This window comes from Musa acuminata, chromosome BXJ2-4 (genome assembly GCF_036884655.1).
Source record: "Musa acuminata AAA Group cultivar baxijiao chromosome BXJ2-4, Cavendish_Baxijiao_AAA, whole genome shotgun sequence".
In the NCBI taxonomy this organism is placed as follows: Eukaryota; Viridiplantae; Streptophyta; class Magnoliopsida; order Zingiberales; family Musaceae; genus Musa; species Musa acuminata.
The window spans coordinates 11,200,321-11,221,941 of NC_088341.1; the positions used below are offsets into that span (position 1 = coordinate 11,200,321).

The 21,621-nt window shown below is 38.3% G+C and overlaps 2 protein-coding genes and 1 non-coding gene across 3 annotated transcripts; all 3 read right to left on the reverse strand.

Moving 5' to 3' along the window:
• Window positions 1-9,534: 9,534 nt before the first annotated feature.
• Window positions 9,535-9,690, reverse strand: LOC135611464 (U4 spliceosomal RNA). Its single transcript, XR_010486595.1, has one exon. It is a non-coding gene; the product is annotated as a U4 spliceosomal RNA (small nuclear RNA).
• Window positions 9,691-10,944: 1,254 nt separating this feature from the next.
• On the reverse strand, window positions 10,945-19,854 carry LOC135610015 (uncharacterized). Its single transcript, XM_065103917.1, has 10 exons — window positions 19,725-19,854; window positions 18,364-18,625; window positions 18,085-18,289; window positions 15,063-15,153; window positions 14,788-14,933; window positions 14,408-14,651; window positions 14,190-14,294; window positions 13,480-13,662; window positions 13,165-13,366; window positions 10,945-12,916 (listed from the first exon to the last, which is right to left on the reverse strand). The coding sequence occupies exons 2-10, from the start codon at window positions 18,581-18,583 to the stop codon at window positions 12,429-12,431; spliced, it is 1,884 nt and encodes a 627-aa protein (XP_064959989.1). The 5' UTR covers window positions 18,584-18,625; window positions 19,725-19,854; the 3' UTR covers window positions 10,945-12,428.
• LOC103981459 (uncharacterized) lies at window positions 11,201-11,689 on the reverse strand. The gene has a single exon (XM_009398197.3). It carries the CDS (start codon window positions 11,687-11,689, stop codon window positions 11,201-11,203), a length of 489 nt encoding a protein of 162 aa, XP_009396472.2.
• Window positions 19,855-21,621: the final 1,767 nt, after the last annotated feature.

Consider the following 21,621-nt stretch of genomic DNA (forward strand, 5'->3'; position numbering starts at 1 on the left):
TGGAAGAGAGGACTTTTGAAACCCATTTTCTACAATATTTCATAATTCGAAATCCATTGAAATTAGGAAGATCCTCATTCTAGTCTTCCAATATGTGTAATCCGTCCTATTAAACATGGGCGAACGTGTAATTTAATGACCCTCTTGGTTGTCGACAAATGTCATCTCTCTTGGGTTTAAAACCAAATAAGAGTGAACCTTGCTATGATACCAACTGTTAGGATCAAGATCGACACTAAGAGGGGGGGTGAATTAGTGCAGCGGAAAACTTTCCCGATTTCAAAAGTCTTTGTTTCGATTAAAACTGATTACGACGAAAATCATTTTGATTCAATCTGTTTCAGAGAGAAATTAAACTTGAAAGCTTTCGTAAAAGTGCAAGAGAAAATTAAGGAGATTTACAGTAATATAAATTACACAAATGGAAAGCAAACCAAAATTTAGAGTGGTTCAGTCAATGTGACTTACATCTACTTTCGGATTCCTCCTCTGTCGAGATCACCAGTATCCACTAAAGGCCTTCCTCCAATAGATGAAGACCAAACACATTTTTACCGCGCTTTCTCCTTTTCCCGGGTTTAGGAGATAACTCTTACAAGCCTCACTCCTCTTTCTTGGATGTTTACAAAGCTAAGAGAGGGAGGGGAGGACTCTTTCTAACTTTGACAACACTAAATAACCCAAAGATTCAAGAAGATGTTTAACACTTTCGTGCTCTTTCATGTAAAAAAGGGTGAGATTTTTATAGGTCCCAATGACTTCAAAATTGGAGCCAAAATGTATCATATCCCCGGATTTCGGGGTACTGGCGGTACCATCATCATTACTGGGCGGTACTACTGCTTGACAGGGGCAGTACCACTACTGGCAGCATTCATTGTCGGTGGTACTACTGCCCAGACAACCTGGGACTCTGTTTCCTAGGCAGTGCTACCGTCGGTCATGTTTTTAGGGACTGAATGAGCTACTTATTTCGACCCAATTCTACCCTGTTAAGTGCCCAATTGGCCCCTAATTAAGTTAGTGGTTTTACCTCCTAATCCTAATTTAATTTACGCTCTAACTACGATAATCAAGACGTAATCATAACACTTCTTCTTTCGGTGCGTCAATTGCTCTTCCGACGAGCTTCTAGCGAACTTCCAGCGAACATCCGACGAACTCTCGGCAATGTTCCGGCGGACTCCCGGCAAGCTCCTGTACTTTACAACGATCTTCTTGGTGAGTTCTGATGAGCTTCTTTAGAAATCTCCTGGACTTTTTGGTTAGATCCGGTAGAACTTCCAATGAACGTCCGGACTTCCGACGAACTCTCAAACTCTCAATGAGATCTCGATCTTGACTCCGGCACAACACCTGCTTTATGTCTTACCATTATCATAGTTAATCCTGCACACTTTTCTCAACATATAGATTAGATCAAACAATTTACAACTGACTTCATCATCAAAATCCGAGATTCAACAACTGGTCGGTGGTACCACCTACTGTTAGTGCTGTAGGCGGTGGTATCGTCCAACACAAGCGGTGGTACCGCCTAGCACAGGCGGTGGTACTACCAACACCCGGGAAACCTGGGATGACACACTTTTAGGCTTCAAGTTTGAATCAACTTGAAGCCTATAAATACCCCTCTCATCCCTGGTTAACTTACATACAATTGAGAGCAAAAAGAAAAGAAAATATTGTTATAATCTTTTGTGAACTCCTCTCAAATTCTAAGTGTTAGTCTTATTTAAGAGAGGAGTGAAGGGGGCTGTAAACATTCTCTCCTGAACCTATTAAAAGAAGAATCGAGTTGTAAGTTGATCTTCACCCATTGAAGGAAGATTGTTAGTGGATACCGGTGGCCTCGACGGAAGAGGAATCAGCGTAGTGGATGTAGGTCACGACGACCGAACCACTATAAAATCTGGTTTGCATTTATGCTTTGCTATTTACATTTAGTGCAAACTACCTTACTTGCTTAACTTTTACATTACACTATTTTGTTCGCTTTCAAATTAAACTCACTTTGTCGAAATCGATTTTTATCCTATGAAGATTTTCGAACTGACGTATTTTTATCCGCTACACTAATTCACCCCCCCTTTTTAGTGCCAACTCATTCCTAACAGTTGGTATTAGAGCCACGTGATTTCTCATTTAGTTTAACACCCAAGAGAAATGACTTTTTTCGGCTTTCAAGAGGGCTATTCTATCGTTCGTCCTCCCATGTTTAATAGGACAGACTACACTTATTGGAAAACTCAAATGAGAGTTTTCTTGCTTTTAATAGATTTGAATTTATGGAATATTATCGAAAGTAATTTTCAAATGTCTTTTCTTCCAATAAACGATTAGAATGATTTGGAGAGAAAGACTTTTTCTTTAAATCCTAAAGCTATGAATGTTTTATTTTGCACCTTAGACAAGAATGAATTCAATCTGGTTTCTACCTACGAAACAACTTTTGATATTTGGCACATACTCGAAATCACACACGAAGGCACTAGTATAGTAAAAGATTCTAAGATAAATCTTTTGATGCATGATTTTGAACTATTTTGAATGAAGCTATGCGAAAACATTATTGACATGTACACCCGTTTTACATATGTTGTAAATGGTTTAAAAGTTCTTGGCAAATCTTGAACTTGTTAATAAAGTTTTACCATCTCTTTCTAAAACTTGGGATCCTAAAGTAACGGTCATTCAAGAGGCCAAGGATTTGAATACTTTCCCTCTCGAAAAACTTATCGGGTCTTTAATGATCTATGAAATGAGTTATATGGGACAAAACGAACATGAGAAAAATATTCCAAACAACATGAATGATTTGACACTTAGAACAAATGAAGACCACTCGAGTGAAAGCTCAAGTGATGATAAACTTGAACTTCTCACTATAAAACTTAAAAAGTTCATTAAATAAAAATTAAATAATAAAAATAAACTTAAAAAGAAGTTGCCAAAGAAGAAGAGAGCACTTAAAGTAACTTGGGATGAAACGAGTGCATCCGAAGAAGAGGAGCAAACCGATGAAGACGAAATGACAAACTTCGCTTTGGTAACTCTCTACAATAAGATAAAAAACTCAAACAAAACTCCTTTAGTTTATTTTAAAATTATTTTTAAAATAATTAGTAAAAAAATATTAAATAAATGAATAAAAGGGGATCATGCCTTTCTTTTTCTAGCTAATTTTGAAAATGATAATTATAATTACATGTTTTATGAAAATGGAACAAAATGATAGATCTAATGCTTGTATATCTAATAAGATTAATCTTATATATATTTTTAAGAAGCAATAGTGTGTATTATGTTGATTTTCATATTGCCTTATGATTATAAATGATGATGCATAGCTTTTGTATGGAAGACATGAAAAGTTAGATTCACCTAAACAGAAAAATATATAACTACAACAAACAAAATGATTTTTTATTGAAAATGCTTTATGCTTGATAAAATTAATTTTAATGATTTAATGATGCATAATAAAAATATTAAAAGTTGTGGTGCCTTGATGATTTTATGCTATGCATGAGATTTTAAAGTTATACATGATGATTTTTTTGTGATTTATGGCTTATTGATCTTTGTCACAATGAAAGTTACTTTTTCGGTTTTAAACATGATGAATCATTTTCATACAAAAAAAACTTGAGCTTACTTATATGAAATCAATCACATAAAATGAAACACATAAAAAGAAAAATATATTATCATTGGAATTAAACTAATAAATCAAATCTCTTGTTTAAATAAGCCTTATGTTTAATGTGTTATATTTTTGGTCAGGAATATTTTTGTTATGAATCTTGTCTTTATCTTTTGGTTTTAAACGATGATGTATGTTTTGATTTGGCATAAAAAACTTGAGCATGCTTATAAGAAATCAAATCACTTGAATTGAAACACCAAAAATGAGAAAAGCTTTCTCCTTGAAATTTTTTTTTTCTTTACTTTATTGATTTTTTAAAAAGAGATTAATGAATCTATTTATGTTACTTTTAATGAATCTCTTTAAAAGTGATTTTGATGATTTGGTGATTTAAAATTGAATGAGAAACATTTTGATTTAATTAGAAGAGAATTAGGCATGCTAAATCTTCCAAATGTATGAATTCCTTTTTCAGATTTCTCGGTTATTCGTAACTTGGATTTTCTTTTTAAATCGAGATCATCTTTCTATTTGCAAAAGAAGAGCCTTGATTCATGGATTTTTATATTAATGACTTAATTAATTCTTTTGAATCATTCTTCCTTCTATTTGCAAGAATAGTGATTTGATTTTGTATGGACATCTTGATCCTTTTAATGAATCATTTCTCTTTGCTAAAATAAAAGCTTGATTCAATAAAACTCATTTATTATGGATTTGACTTGGTTCAAATCTTTTCATGAATTTGGTTCTTGATTTTTTTGGAGAATGAATTTCTCCCTTACTCTTCAACCTCTTCTTCTTATCTTTTTATGACAAAGGAAGAAAGAAACTTGCTAAGAAGAACAAAAAAACTCTTAAGCAAAAATGCTAGCTTCTCATTTTTCATGCAAAGTTCTTGCTTAACTTTTCAATTTTGCTAGCTTGGATAAATTGGTGTAAAACTTACTTGACATGCTTTCAAACACTTGCATGAATGATTTTTCTTTTTGATGACAAAAGGAGAACTGATGAATGCTTGGTACCAACAATCATAAAATGATAAATGCTTAAAAATGTTGATTTAATGTTTGGTATCATGAATGCTTTAGTATCATGCATGAGAAAATAAATGATGAATGTTTGGTATCATGATCAAATTATTGATTTAATGCATAAAAAGATAAATGCTTAAAAATTTTAATGTCTTAGCATCATGAATGTTATACCCAAAATGATATATCATGAATGCTTGACTATCATGTATGATATGTCCATAGTGATGAATGATTTATTTTTAGTATCATGCATAAAGTAAAGATGATATGCAAGATTTTAAAATTATGCATGTTTTAATTTGAAACTATAATAATGCACAAACATATTGAAATAAAATTGATACTCTACCTTTGTCATAATTTAAAAATTATTGTAAAGGAAAAAAGAATTATAAAATTATATTCTTCTTTTCTTTTTGATAATGACAAAGGGGAAGATAAAATTTGCTTGCTTCCATATTTTAAGAAGATGCAAAAACATACTAGTTTGCTCATCTCAAAAGAGAAGCAAAGATTGCTAACTTATATATTTCAAGAACCAAAAGTTGCTTTCTTGAACATATCAAATATTGCTAGCTTATATTTTCTAAAATAATATAAAATTTGCTAACTTGCACTTCTCAAAAAAAGAAAGAACTCACTAGCTTACATGTTATAAAATCATAAAAATTTGCTAAATTGCTAGGCTTTCATATATCTAAAACTTGATAGATACACTTCTCCTTTTTGTTGATGACGAAGGGGAAAAAAGTATGATGATGATCGGGATGATGTACTTGGATATTTTGATTATGCATGATTTTATGATATATGCAATGATGTGATAAATTAGTTATTTCAATACTCACGTTGCATGCAATGTTGAAATACTATGATTTCAGAGCCTATATCAATATGGCATATTGATAAGGAGAGTTTGTTTAAACTCCGTCATCAATTGGTTATCATCATCAAAAAGGAGAAGATTGTTAAATCTTGGATTTTTATGATGAAACCAATTAATAGTGCTTATTTGATTTGCGTTTTGAGTGATGTAAGAAGCTTTGATCAGGGAGAGACAATTAAGGTAGAAAGAATCATGTTGGGTCAAAATGGAACATGTTAGAAGATTGGACGTCGAGCCGGAGGATCGGTTGACATATCAACAAAAAGCTTTGGGCCATGGGTTCGAGCATCAGGCCAAGAAGAGCGAAAATTGTCCCAAGAAAATCAGAGCTGCAGAGGTCAACTGTCCGATTAAGCAATAGGCCGCAAGAGAGGACGATGTGCCGAAGAATTGGATGAAGCGTTGATGAACCAATGACATGCCGGACAATATTTAATTTAAGCCTTATAATAATTGTCTAGATCAAAGTAGGTTTTAAGTATGCAGGATTAACAACGATAGCAAGGCATAAAGCAAAATGAAATCCTGGATTCAAGAACGAGATTTCGTTGGGAGTTTGAGAGTTCGTCGGAAGTTCTATCGAAATTGACTGAGAAGTCCAGGAGCTTACTATAGAAGCTCGTCTGAACTCGCCAAGAAGATCATCGTGAAGTCCAAGAGCTTGCTAGGAGTCTACTGGAACATTGCCGAGAGATCGTCAGAAGTTCACCGGAAGATCGTCGGAAGCTCACTAGAAGAGACCTAGACTTACCAGATTATTTAGCTTAATGTATGCCTTAAAATTTGTAGTTAGCACATACTTAGGTTAGAATTGGGCCAACTCAATTAGGAGCCAATTGGGCCCAAGTTTGGGCTGTGTTGGACTAAGTATAAGACCCAAACAGTGACTTAACAAGTGGAGCCGTCGTGGCACAATCTCCGAGACTGTGTCAAGCAGTGGTACCATCGGTCTAGGCGATGGTACCGCTTAGACTTAGTCTCTGAGACTATCAGGCGGTGGTACTGCCCAGTGTTAGTACTGTAGGCAACGCCTAACACAGGTGGTGGTACCACCAGGACCTAGGAAACCCGGGATGACATACTTTTAGACTCCAAGTTTGAATCAACTTGAAGCCTATAAATACCCCTCTCATCCTTGGTTAACTTACACAACTGAGAGCAAAGAGAAAAGAAAATGCTATTGTAATCTTGTGTGAACTCTTCTCAAATTTTAAGTGTTAGTCTTGTTTAAGAGAGGAGTGAAGGGGGTTATAAAGGTTCTCTCATGAACCTATCAAAAGGAGAATCGAGTTGTAAGGGTAGTTGATCTTTACTTTTTGAAGGAAAATCGTTAGTGGATGCCGGTGGTCTCGATGGAAGATGAATCGACGGAGTGGATGTAGGTCATGACGATCAAACCACTATAAAATCTGGTTTTCACTTATGCTTTGCTATTTACATTTATTGCAAAATGTTTTACTTAACTTTTACATTACACTCTTCCGTTCACTTTCAAGTTAAACTCACTTTATCGAAATCGATTTTTATCCTAAGAAGATTTTCGAACTAACGTATTTTTATTCGCTACACTAATTCACCAACCCCTCCCCCTCCCCCCCCTCCCTCTTAGTGCCGACTCATTTCTAACAAGCACAACCATAGAATAGTCCATCGCACAATAGCTCTCAAAATTTATTGACTTTGTTGAAATTTGTGTATTATTGTTTAGATCCTGAGCTTCTACCCCTATCACAATCTCTATTATATAAAAATTCCTTTGCGACAACTCGAATGGTAGCATTGTGGTATATTTTTTAAGAGTACCTGTCTCTACATCCTCTTAGCTTGTGTCAAGACCTTTCAACCCTCAACTTTGCCTCTGTAAGTTGGGTGGCCTTAATCTCTCTATCAATTGCTTCATCGAGATAAGGTGTCTATGCCTTGAAACTTTGGCACAATGCAAGATAAGTTTGCCCCATCAAAACAGTAGATCATGGAATGATATGATCTTATTCTTGCCCTTACAAGAGTTCATGCCCTTGACCTCTATCTAAGGAAAGCTTCATATTGTCGCCCCATATTTCATATTCTATTTTGACTTCCTTCATGCAGCTTAGGTATTTTAACTAGTTCCAACCAAGTTGCTGTGCTCCTGGATGTGTATTGAGTAAATAGTGGCTCTTGTGCTCACCATTCCATGGGTTAGGCATTTGTTGAGTCCAATCTCTATGTCAACTCTAAGCTTACTACTCATTCATATAAACGCAATTTTCCCATGCTGAAGAAAAAGTTTTCATGCTTTGATAATATCGAATTTTGATTGTCTTGGGATGACCATGAACAGTTATCGTCTATATATAAGCCCTTGTATGAGTATTGAATTCTTCGAGTAATAATTCTCATCACCTTTGTAAGCTTTGCACAACTCTTTTAAATATCAAGCAATCCAATCTCTCCTTATACAATCTCATCAATTACTAAGTGTTCTGCTTTCCTTAAGCATCGTTAAGTTTGGTTGCCAACATTGAGTTGTAACTTAAACTCAACCATCCCAACCTTTATGCACTATGCACTCTTTCTAACTCACTTGTTCTCGTGGTGTCTCTTGTGTGAAGGGTTAGTTATATTTATGATGTCAATCTCGGATGTCTGCTTCTTTAAATGACTTCTTTCCTTATATCTCTATACCCGTTACTTTCAAATGATTGTATGTATTAACCGTCAACAATACAACTTTACTAGGTCCCTCACGTTTGCATATAAAGTATTTTTAAGTGTGTTTGTCATGCTCTGATATCATCTGTCATAGATTTAACTGGTTTTACCTAAGTTGTAAGGTAGTATGTTCGTTTGCAAAGGGTCAACCTTTTGGAAACCTCTATCATCTCTTAAGGACCTGTAGAAGAGAAGGCAAGTTAGAAAAATCATTTATCTTAGAATCACACAAACATTTTAATAAATGCTTCATAGATAATATAAATATAAATATAAACTTTGTAAATTTTGAACGATCACATGATAAAGGATCTAAGATGGACTATCATAATCAAAAGTACTCATAAGTGTCCGTATGACACTACTATGGAACAAGACAACGAACTAACACTAGATAATACTACAAAGACTCATCTAACCATGTGTCACCTAGATAGCTTTAAGTTACTATGTTGGCTGACACTCCGCATGAGCTAAAAAACTCTTGGAATGATTGTCTGATTTATTTATTTTTGAATAATTTTATCATTATGTGATAATCGTACACATTTTACATTTATAAAACTAACACAGTCACAAAAATCAACTAAAATAAAACTATCATGCAAAGACGGTAAGCATTCTATAAATTATACAAAGCATGAATAAAACTAAAAGATACATACATCTATTATATTGAATATCCTTTGTATAAATATATCTTGATACTTTGATCTCATATGATATTACATGATCACCCATGGCTCGCTCAACTGCTCCATCGTCGGCTTCACAAAAAAATTAATTTGTGACATGTAAAAATAGAGTTATTTCGATATTTCCTTTTATGCCATGCCACAGTTCACAACGTTTTTAAGTTTTACAAAAACATAAACAACAAACAAAAAATTTATTAGAAATAAAATGAACTATTGCATGTCTCATATAAGTTATCAAAAAATAACCAAAAAGGATCACGATTATGTATTGATTACTACATAGTAAGATCAAAACGAGTTACAACGTGGACAGTAACAAATCGTGCGAGGTTGGGAGATGCCTCCCATTAGTGTCCACACCATCCGATCCCAAGATCATTATAGTGGCAGAATGGTTAACCTCTTCTAACGATGATTATCCCTCTACTAATGTAATTTTAACTTGACCATATCTGGACATTGAACTTCTACATAGTAAACCAAGATATGTTACGTCAATTTAGATCAATTAAGGAATAGAATGAGTAAATACAAGTTAAAAGTAAGAGATTTAAGAAAGAGATTTAGTAGGGCTTAACCCTGGTTAGAGGGAGCCCTTCCAGAAATTCTCAACGGCACCGGGGTAAACCCATGCCGAAGAGGGGGTTTGGAAATAGTTTTCAACCAGCAATTGTCGCGCCTCGGTTATAACCTCACTAGCTGCGACATTGCCCCAAGCGCAAAGATATCGTACTCATTACAAGGTCTCTTCTTTTATAGACCTGTTATCTCTTGTTAGCTTGTTTTACTGTCGATGTGGGACTAAGTTGATTCGTATCATCACATTTGTTACATGCATAACACATAACATAAGGAAAAAGAATATGATGGGATAGCTGGTTGTTATGAAGAAGTCATGGCGAAGCTTATACTGTAACATACGATTGGACTCGCACAGTATATCATAATTACGGCTCTTAATACACATACAATAATATCAATCACTATGTACTATTTAGAAGGATAATTTATGAATGTTATATATATTGTTAATGTTCATCTTGGTTTTATGACGTGTTACGCATTGCAAAGTCAATTGGATTTAGTGTCATTTCATTACAAGGATGACTCGATCAAAGTGTCATGTAAGACAGGGTCAAGAGTGTTGAGTATCCATTGGATACCCAAGTTAGGCTAGAATTATAATATAATTTATTTATTAATACCAGAGTATTTGAGGTATTTAGTGGATGATAAATAATTTCATCAAATACTCCTTACATATGAAAATTGTTTGAACCATTGGGCATTATAATTGTCATCATCGTTAACAATATATTTCATTTAGTATCCACACGTAGGAAGGTTGCTCGGTCAAATCGTGCGATCATTTAATTTTTTTTAATCAATTAAAATATATAATTTTAATAATTATAATTACATCCGTTACTTTCCCGATGGAAAGAGATGTGAGAAACATAATTTTTTATTTAAAAATATATACAAAAATATAAAACATCTCACAACCCCATGTCAACTCTTTCCGTTTCCCTAAATCAACGAGAAATCATAAAATCTATGGTTTGATGTCTTCCATGTTCCAGAGATTGCCATCATAAATTATCAGTTGCTCATTGGTCACTGTCAGATGTCATATCATCCATTTTTCTTGCAAATAATTTTTCAGTACTTTATTTAGAATATTTATACTCTATTCAAACACACCCAACGAAACTTATAAGATAATATATTTTAAATAATTTTAGGTGTCATGAAGTAAGTTTGATTATGGTTCCCTTCGAATGAAATTCGAATCAAGTTAAAATCAAAATTAAATTGCTCTAACGATTTTCTGATTTCAAATCAAATCGAAATCAATTTTAGACGATTCATTCCTAAGTTTAAAAATTAAAATTATTAATTTTGAAATCGACGGTTTAAGAATCGAAACGCACAATCACCAGCTGAAGAACAAGTATGCCCACAAGCACAGAACTAAACTTCCACAAGAACAGAGTCTTGTTATATATATATATATATATATATATATTATTCACAAAGAAGATACACGCATCTCTTTCTTGCAAGAGCAACATGGAAATCATTTAAAAGGAAGTCCATGTCTTTCTTGCAGACAACAGAGAACTCATTCCACTTCTGTCATCCCCCACTTCGGAGACTCGCAGTGACGGCAGAATAGTTGGCAAAGATCCCACATTTGACCATCTTTTAATCTTCCCCCTTTACCTTTCGCTTATTATCTTTGCGAAAGGCTCCGCCAAAAGCCGGCGGCGTGGAACTTCGCCAACATCTCCCTCTCCAGCTCCGCTAACTCCGGCGATGGCGACTCCGCCGGATACGTCTCATTGAAGCTGGACCTTGCCAGAAGGACCCCATGGTAGAGACTGAAATCGTCGTCGCCGCGAAAGACGCCGGCTTCCGGCCTCCAAAGGCCGGTTTTGGGCTTCGTGCTCGCCGCCCAGCGATTCCTCCTCAGCCGTAGCGCCCGCCGCACGAGACCCAAAGGCAGCTTCAGCACCACCACGATGAGAAGGTGCACCAGGCCGCATGGGCAACAGCAACAGAGCGCTGCGAACCCCGCCGTCGTGGCACCGGCCACCTCCGCTAGAGATGCTCGCCGCTTCGCTGGCTCCTTTGCCATCATCTGAGGCCGGCGGCCCATGGCGGATAAAGCGGGCTTCGCCGGCGGAGGGGGAAGTGGCCGGTGAACAGGCTTGCGAGCCATCTCGCCCTCTCGGATCGCAATCAGACGGCTCAGACGAGATAAAGGTATCACCTTTGTGCAAATCAAGCGTAACTCAGTCGAGAGGGCTTGAGGCCGCCGCTTTCCGGCGAGGTACCTCCGGCTATCTCGCTGTAGGGGAAATGGAGAACGAGAAGCAGCCGAGCCGAAACGCTCGGAAGAAGAATTAAGCGCAGGGAGCGTGACGGGAATACTGGCCGTGTTATAGTAACCGGGGGCGAACGCAAGGGAATATAATATTCCCGCGGAGCAGCATGGGTAGCGTCTCCCAGAAGAAAGACTCGTCCACGTGCACTTCTCCTAGGCCGTTGCTGCAGCAGAAAGAGAACTAATTGTGGCGCTGCCTATGGAGTCATTTAGTAGACTTGATGTTGCACCGCGGGACAAGCGACGTGACACGGTGGGAAATGGATGTAAATGGAGCGGCGCGTGGAAGAAGACGAGAAACCCAAGCAACTCCGGGGATTACACCCTTCGCTCCACGTGAAACATGAAAGCAACAGCGGCCCCACGTAGTGGGTACAAATGTGTGGCGCTGCGGTATATAACGGAGTTTGCGGCTAAATCTTGCGTCCCGTGAAGCGAGCTGCCCGGACAAATCTGGACTGCACACGTGTGGAAACCACGTGGTTGGCTTGACTGTGACCATGACATTACATCTCCATCAACAATGCTGCCAGAATGCATCGATGCTAGGTTCTTCCCTGCAACTCGTAGAACTCTACACTGCTGGCCTTGGTTTCGTTGTCAAGCCAAATCCAAATGGGAACAGGGGATCATAGTGCCGGTCGCCAACGTTCATGGGAAGCTGGTCGACGGACTTGAACCAAGTGCGGGGAAGCTTTCCGCTGAAACAGAAGTCACCGAAGAGGACGTCGGCCACACCTTGGCCTTCTGAGCCTGGCAGCCATGCGGCCACAAGCGCGTCCATCAAGGGCACGTATGGCTCGATCACGACAGGCCTGCCGGAGATGATGACCACTGCGCACTTCACGGGGCCGCACACCGCTCGGATTGTGCTTGGTCCAGGCTCAGCGATGGTGAGGTTGAGGCTGTCTCCGGCTGTTTCAGCGTAGGGTGGTTCTCCGACAACGACGATGGCATAGGAGAAGTTGTTGCTCTTGACGAAGTCAGCGTCGGGGTTCTCGGAGAAGACGATACTGGTTGCTGGGTCCGCTGTGGATCTAATGGCATCCAGGATTGTGGTACCTGTGAACAACATTCGAATGAGCATTTTAGTTGCTTCATATTAACATCTTTAGGCTGATCCGAAACAGCAACTTCAAGATCTTATTTCTAGTTTCAGAAATCTAGTATCAAGCTTGGTGGAAGCATAATTAATAGCTCACTATTTGACCTTCATTGGCTCAAAAATAAACATGCAGATTAAGAATGATACAAGAACATTTATGTTGATATTGCAACAACTCAGAAGAACAAAGAGCGTTTGGACATACCAGCAGTGATTCTTCCACTGCGTCCTTGCCACTCAATTGTCCACCCACCACATTGAAAGCCCAAGTTATCAGCATGACTTCCGGCGACAAGGATTTTGTCGGCTTTCTTGGGCAGGGGCAACAACGGCTTCTTACCAGATTTTCCATTTTTCAACAGCACAAGTGATCTCCTTACGGCTTCCCTTGCCAACTCCCTGTGCTCCTGTATGCAGTCCAAGAGTTGTCAGGAGAGAAGGCATTTTACCTTGTACTGGATTTGCTAAATTAGAATATGCTGATCACAAGCAAAGAGACTTCAAAATACAGCAGAATTACCTTTTTCCCGAGTTGATCGACTAAGCTTTTATCAGGCAGTGGGTTCTCAAAGAGACCCATAACAAACTTTACCCGCAAGATCCTTCTTACAGCATCATTAATTCGGCTCATGGGGATGACTTTGGCATTAACAAGAGTGGTCAGATTACTGATGAACCCATGATAGTCAAATGGAACCATCACCTGCAAACCACACCAAGGAGGTAATGTAGGAAAGATCTCAAGTGTGAAAAACTGTGAGATTTGCTCATCTTCAATTCTCTCGTTTTAGGAATACATGATGGAAGAACCACATATAAATTCTCAAGAACCATGCTGCAATTACTAATATCAAGCTTGATGAGAAAGTGAGCACGGAACACCTCCTAAAAAGAGCTACAAGTTTCTCAGCTGTAGCCCCCTCTACCAGTACTTGATATCCTCTGTGTCTCTGGTAGGTGGTTTTTGTCTTGTAAAAGCTAAATATGTAACGCATAAACAACAGGGAAGCTTTCTAATGTCTAACAGCAGTCCCTCCTGTTTTGCAGCTATTGCTATGCTAGATTTGGACGTTGTATTCTCATGCATTTAGTTGAACATGATTCAGAAGTGCCACTGCACTACGCAGTCCTTTTGATGTTTCCAAATGACAAACTATAAACTAGATACTCAAAACGAGATATATCAGTGACAATTAATTAGTGATGACAGTTTGGCAATTGACTGCTCACCATATCGATTCCAGCATTTATTGATGTTTGAACAGAATATGTGTAATTTGCATCAGGTGGAGTGGTGATAAAATCAATGCCTTGATAGTCTGAAATCACGAATCCCTGAAAAATACAAGGACATTAAATAAAAACTGGTAGAATGAGTTGTGACAGATTGTGAAGTAGAAAATAAAAAGCACAGAAAACCACTTTAGTGAGCTCTTTTCAGACTCAACCTTAAAACCAAGCTTCTTTTTGAGGAAGCCAGTGATTAGATGACGGTTGGCATGCATTTTGATTCCATTCAAGCTTGAATAAGAAACCATGACCGAGGACACACCCTTGGCAATGGAATTATAGTAAGGAGGCATATGGATGCCAAGGAGTCCATGGAGATTGATGATAGTATTGTTCGAGTTAATTCCTTTTTGTGTTCCACCATCACCAACAAAGTGCTTGGCGCAAGCTGCTATATTTTTCCTGATACAGATGTTATAAATAATTCATACAAGAATGTACGGAAAACATTAGAGAACATAAGGTTACTTGTGGGTTTGATATATTAGTATTATCATGACTTAACACATATTATTGTTGGTTGGATTTTGAACCTTACTTTCCGGCAACATAAGGAAAGCCCTTTGTGTAGTTCGCAGGGACATCTCCCTGTAAGCCAAGGATAATTTGTGTCATTTCCTGCACAACCTTGTGATCCTCGCTATAGCTCTCGTAGCACCTGCCCCACCTTGGATCTCTACAGACCTGAATTAGGAACAACGAATATCAAAACGACAGGAAAAGATATGCTTCTACAGTTCCAACTTATAACTTTGGATTCTGAAGCACCAGAAATGCACAAATCTAATGTTCCTATGGTGTTGAGTCGCTTACTGCAACACAGGGCGCAAAAGTGTAAGGAATGCCTGTTGCTCTGACTTCAAGGGCTGTTGCGGCACCAATCCTCTTTACAAGATCAGGATCCCTACAGATAATAATTTGCGAGCATGATGCCAGGATCAGGAATCTGAGATCAGTATGACTAATTGCTATGGATTTTACATAAAAGACACTCATAAACCAGTAGAAGACAATATTAAAAAGTGAGACTCTTAACAGGCACCATAAGGCAGTCATCCAATGTAGGGTGAGGAGAATAAGAGACTGACAGGACCAAGTCTCAACAAAATGGAGACCTAATAAAAGAGAATGGAGAAAGATTGGAAAAAGCTAGAGTGATACTTTCTCTTGACTGACGCCACTGAATGCTATACAGCAAAGCAGTATAACCTAAATCCTTCTTAAACTTCTGAAAAAAGGGAAATACTTATAACTCCAATATATTCCAATAGTAATTATAAGAAGGATTTTGGTACTTGGTACTTGGTAAGACCCTTAGGGTTTTACCTTAGAAGAAGGGGAAGAAAGGGATAAGATCACTTCGCGGGGATCGACCTCGTAGTGTTTGCCAAAGGCTGAAAAGTATTTCCTTGATAGCGAAAAGAAACAGATATGTCCCTATTTATAGAGTTTCATCCCTTAATCCACTAGGACTTGGACTCTTAATCAAAATAACAAATCTCAACTAGACTCTTAGCCGACTAGAAGGCCTAGTTGACTCTTACTGGAACTACAAAACTCAAGAGAATCTGTTCTTTATATTAGTTTAGGACTCAGAGAATTAAGGGGATCCTAACATTCCTCCCCCCTTCAATTCAGTCTTGTCCTCAAGGCTAAGCAGCATCAAACTCTGAGAACTTCTCTTTCAGCATCTTGTAGGACTCCCAAGCGACATATTCCTTTAGTAAGTTGGCCTATTGCACCAGCATTTCGGTCACAGGATGTTTGCGACGCATCACAACTCGTCGATCAAGTATGGCTTGCGATTGAACTTAAACTTCACCAACAGCAAAGATGTCCGGCAAATGGTGTTACACTATCTCATCTTCACCTTACTTCTTTTTAAGGCAGGAAACATGAAAAACTGGGTGTATCTTGGAGCTAGCCGACAAATCCAGATGGTAGGTAATTGGTCCAATGCGTTCAAATACTTTATAAGGCCCAAAAAATTGAGGAGACAGTTTCATAGAATACCGAACCTTTATGGGAGTTTGCTTGTAGGGCTGAAGACGAAGGAAAACCCAATCACCCATGACAAATTCTCATTCACTTAGGTGTTTATCAGCTTGCCATTTTATTCTTGCTTGTGCGGCTGCGAGGTTATCCCTTAAAAGTTGAATAATCTTATCTCTATCAAGCAATTCCTTGTCCACTTGATCAACTTTAGAGGAGCTGAGTACATATTTTGTAATTGCAGGTGGGGTTCGACTATAAACTGCTTCAAATGGAGTCATTTTAATAGAAAAATGGTAGGAAGTATTATACCACTATTTTGTCCAGGAAAGCCATTTAGTCCATTCTTTCGGCTTGTCATTAGTAAAGCATCTGAGATAATTTTCTAGGCACCTGTTTACCACTTCAGTTTGCTCATCTGTTTGTGGATGATAAGCAATACTCATATTTAGCTGAGTATCCTGTAAACGAAAAAGCTCCGACCAAAAGGTGCTAACAAAAACCCTATCTCTGTCACTAACAAAGTAACGATAGAACGAGGAATCCCATGCAATTTAGCTATGTTCTCAACAAAAATACGAGCAACACTTGCGACAGTATAAGGATGTTGTAAAGCACAAAAATGAGCATACTTCATAAACCGATCCACAACTACAAATATAGTGCTTTTTCCTTATGATTGTGGGAGTCCGTCAATGAAGTCCATCGATATGTCAGTCCAAGTAACATCAAGAATAGGGAGGCTATTGTCTCACTTTTGTAGCGCTAGCAAATATCACATTCAGCAACAAATTTCTTGATAAATTTTTTATTCCCTTCCAGTAAAAAAGTTATCGAACTCATCTGTAAGTGTGAAGAAATTCGAAATGACTAGCAATTGGTGATGAATGGAACTCCTTCAGTATTATCGCCTGGCAAGAAGAATGTGGTGCTACAACTATTCAGCCTTTATACCGTCAGTCCACCGAATCCCAGCTATAACTTGGAACAGAACCCAAAGCTTCTTCTAGTCTTCTAATAATATCCTGGATCTCAGGATCATCTGACCATTCCCTCCTGATAATTTCTAAAGTCTCGCAAATAGGAATAGAGATAGCTATTAATTCAGCTTGTTCTGGAAGGCATGTGATTACATCTGCAACTAAATTCTCACTCCCCTTTTTATAAGTAATCTCATAATTGAATCCCAGTAGCTTGGTGACCTATTTCTGCTACTCTAAAGAATAAATCTTTTGCTCCAGGAAATATTTTAGGCTTTTGTGTTCAGTTCGTATTTGAAACCCCCGATCAATTAAGTAGGGTCTCTACTTCGTGACTGCATGTACAATGGCTAACTCTGATACCAGATAGTAAGACTCTTAGGGTTTTACCTTAGAAGAAGGGGAAGAAAGGGATAAGATCACTTCGAGGGGATCGACCTCCTAGGGTTTGCCAAAGGCTGAAAAGTATTTCCTTGATAGCGAAAAGAAGCAGATACATCCCTATATATAAAGTTCCACCCCTTAGTCCACTAGGACTTGGACTCATAATCAAAATAATAAATCTCAACTAGACCCTTAGCCGACTTCTACTAGAACTACAAAACTCAAGAGAATATGTTCTTTACATTAGTTTAGGACTCAGAGAATTCAGGGGATCCTAACAGTATTAAAGTATAGGAAGATATGAATAACTCAAATTAATTGACAATATTGTTGTTTGGCAAACCAACAGTTAATTAAGAAAGCAAGTAGTAGTTTATGCACCAGGTCCATAGAGTTGAGTTTCTAGTAAACAAAATACCGATATTTCAAAGAAATTTAAACTTACATCACTACACAAATAGAGGTCACTATATACTTGCCTTGTGGCTCCAAGACCAATGTTGTGAGGAAATATAGTTGCATTGTAGGCAGTATTGTGACCATGAATGGCATCAATCCCATAAATCATAGGAATTCCCAAGCGTGTCGACAGACATGCCTTCTGAAGTTTTTTTATCATATTCACCCAAACCTTAGCAGAGGCGTGACGAGCAGGAACACTTCCCCCACCACTAAGAATGCTACCTGCAACACAAATATAATTTAGATGTATCCTGCCTACATCTCTTATACTCTTCCCATAACATTACAAACATCACCGATGAAGTAGTCTTTCAAGACTTGAGCTGAGGCAATTTGTCGCTCAATTTGTGTCATCTGACCAATCTTTTCAGCGAGAGTCATGTGCTTCATTAGATCTCTGACTCGAACATCCACTGGCTGGTTGGGATCTTTGTATTTTGTATGCTTTGCTTGTATGGTTACTGCCCAGCACAACAGTAATAGAATCCCAAGCATTGGTGTCTGCATAGTTGCCATCTTCAAACAAAGCAATGAGCTTCTCAGGTCCTTTCGACAAACCTGATATCATAATTCATGAAATGAACATAAAGACAAAGCAAAAGATACAACAAGAGGATGCAAGGAATTCAGACTAACTTGAAAGAGTACTACACTCAGTTCAGCAAAAGAAAACCAGGAATTGCAGAGAACAAAAGTTAACCACAGAAATGGATGTGTATACATGGATATCAATCATTAATCTCTGATACTGATTACTGCAATGCTGCGTTTGCAAATTTTACTGAAACTAAAACCAAGAAATGGTATTTAACCCATTAAAAGATTAGGTAGACAATGCTGTAGGACAATGATAACGAAGATGACAGCTAAATCAAGCAGGTCAAAAGATGAAGGTGCATTTTCACTTTGTACAAGAGATAACAGCGGATGCCAATCATTCAACAGAAATTAGGATAGGTGGGTAAAGTGTTACAAGATAAAAGGATTATGAACTATCCAAAAAAAGTTATACCTCTCCACACCTTTCTCTGTTGAATGAAAAAGCACAAATCCTAAATTCTTTCCTTGAAAACAGAACAGGGGCGTAGGGCAACACCTAGACTCACAAAAACCACATACCAATACTTATTCAAGTGCTTTGAGATCTAACGTATTACTCTAGTTAACGATAAGAAAACGAAGGAGATCTTTTGGGAGAAAGCAGGTAGTTCAAGGAGGAAAGTGGTGATGTGTCTCAGATTAAGTTTCACAAGTATCCTTGTAGCAGAGACTTCTGTTTGTGGACGTTTAAGCTCTCTTAGAACAAAAATACACAATTAAATCGAAGAAATAGATGATACAAGATTAAAAAAAAATGTTCCAAGTAGCTTTCAGGTAAATAACAAGAAATGGCCAGGCAAACGTGAAAAGGCAATCTTTCCTCGGAACAACGCAATTTAGATACCTAGGGCGCGATCCGGATCCCATAAAAACCCTAAAAACACGAACTTTCACCTCTATAAGATAGAAAAATTAACAATGCCAGAGCGATGCGGGAACCAAAGCACCGACACCGACGTACCAAACTTTGAACGCAATGAATGAAGATAGAAACACCAAACGAGTGCGAAGTAGAAATACTTTATCACAAGTAATAAGGAAAGAATGAGATCGTCACCTCAAAGGGTCACAGGGAGCGGGAGCTCATTTAGAGACAAAAAGGGAGAGGGAAAGGAGACACGCAAAAGCTGACCACTCAGAGCACCAAGCTTCAATTATAGACGCGCCTGAGACGAATTACGAGTAAGAAAAGCGAGGTTATTACGTTAATGCATAATAAAAATGGTATAGTTTAGCAACTTTAATGGATAAGAACTGTCTAATTTAAGTACTTGAGATTTGGACGTGGTGATGCGATTTGGGTGGTGGCTAGGGTTCGAATCATTTGTGATGCCAAAATTACCCCTACAACTCATCGATTTGGTCTCGCGAGTTTATCACTCCCAGCCGTTAGATCTAAATGGGACTTCTTGGGCAACGGTGGACAGAGATGGGGTAGGGGCCTGATAGGGCGAGATTTAAGGCCAGCAAATATGGCCGTTTGGTTGATCTTCGCGCGGTTGTCCATGTCTCCTAAGGACGTTGTCTTCCACCGCGGTGTCAAGTGCACGGTTATATATATATATATATATGATACGTGCACTGCTGTATGCTCAATCATCGGAATATAATTAATTTGATTACCTGACTTATTAGATGCAATTTTGAATTTACTTAGAAATTTATTGGCAGGCTCGTCAACATTAACCCCACCGTGTACCTGCCTATTGATTGGACGAGGCGGAGATCCTCATGTGGGTCCCGTTTGTTGCATCTTTGCAAAAACGCTGCCGGGATCAAACCGTTGGTTACATGACGTGGCCAGACCTTGTTTGACATAAAATACACGATTAATGTGGATCCCGCATTTCGCAGCAAGCAAACCCGACGTTTGCACAGACAGCCTATTTGGGCCAAACATCGGATCACTATCCAATTAGGACAGTAAAAGCCACCCATGCGGCGGATTTGGATCCAAACGACCGGAGACGTGGCATCCGCCTGTGTAAGCCACGTCATGAGTATGGGAGCTCAAATGGGAGGAACGGCCTGTTCTCAGGGATCCGAAAGACCCTCCATAGGGCTTCCGAGCAAGGGAGAGATGAGGAAGCACCTGTCTCCTATCGCCAACGATCTGCTCTGTAGATGTGCAGAGTAATTCCCCTCCTCTTTACTCTTAGCATCAAGTAAATGGTCTGGTGCTGTGTCTATGATCTTTCATGTTGCATTAGGATGAAAAATTAGGTGGCTTGAGCTATTCAAATTGGATGTATTTGCACGGATCAGGCTTTACCTGCATGAGCATGGAAGATCTTAAAGCAGACACATACATTTAGAACAAACGAGTAATAGAGATCAGTGGTAGAGTAACACATCAAAGACAAAAACATCTTAAATCTGTTCTTCATGACTGCAAGCCCTATGCATGGTCACTTGAAGTTCAAATGACATTAGAAAAAAGGTTCCAGCATGGTTTCCTAATTCTAACATTTGAAAGAAAAGTATCAGACATTCTTCAGGGAACATCATTGTCCTCATTTTCTGTGAAAGAATTTCCAATTAGTGATTCCTATTTGGTTGTTGTTCAAGATCTCTTTCTTTGTCTCTGTCTTTTCTGGCAGTCTGTATATCTTAAAACATGAATATGTCGTATTATTCTCTTTGGCTGATAGGAATGACCTGAACCTTTCAGGACATTGGACACTTCACTTGATTCTCTGGTGGAGGATTTTGAGAGAGGCTTGAAGCCAGTGTTAGATAACTACTCAAGGAGGTTAGTAGAGTTCTGCTGCACAAAGGCGATTGAAACTATTTGTCCTAACGTAGGGGATAGGATAAAGGATGGATCTTTTAGCCAATTCACTTACGACATGATGCTAGCATGGGAGAGCCCCAGCTCAACCAATCAGAGCTTTCTTCGGTTTGAAACTCATTCCTGACTACCTTAATATAACATTTTATCAACTTGACAGTCT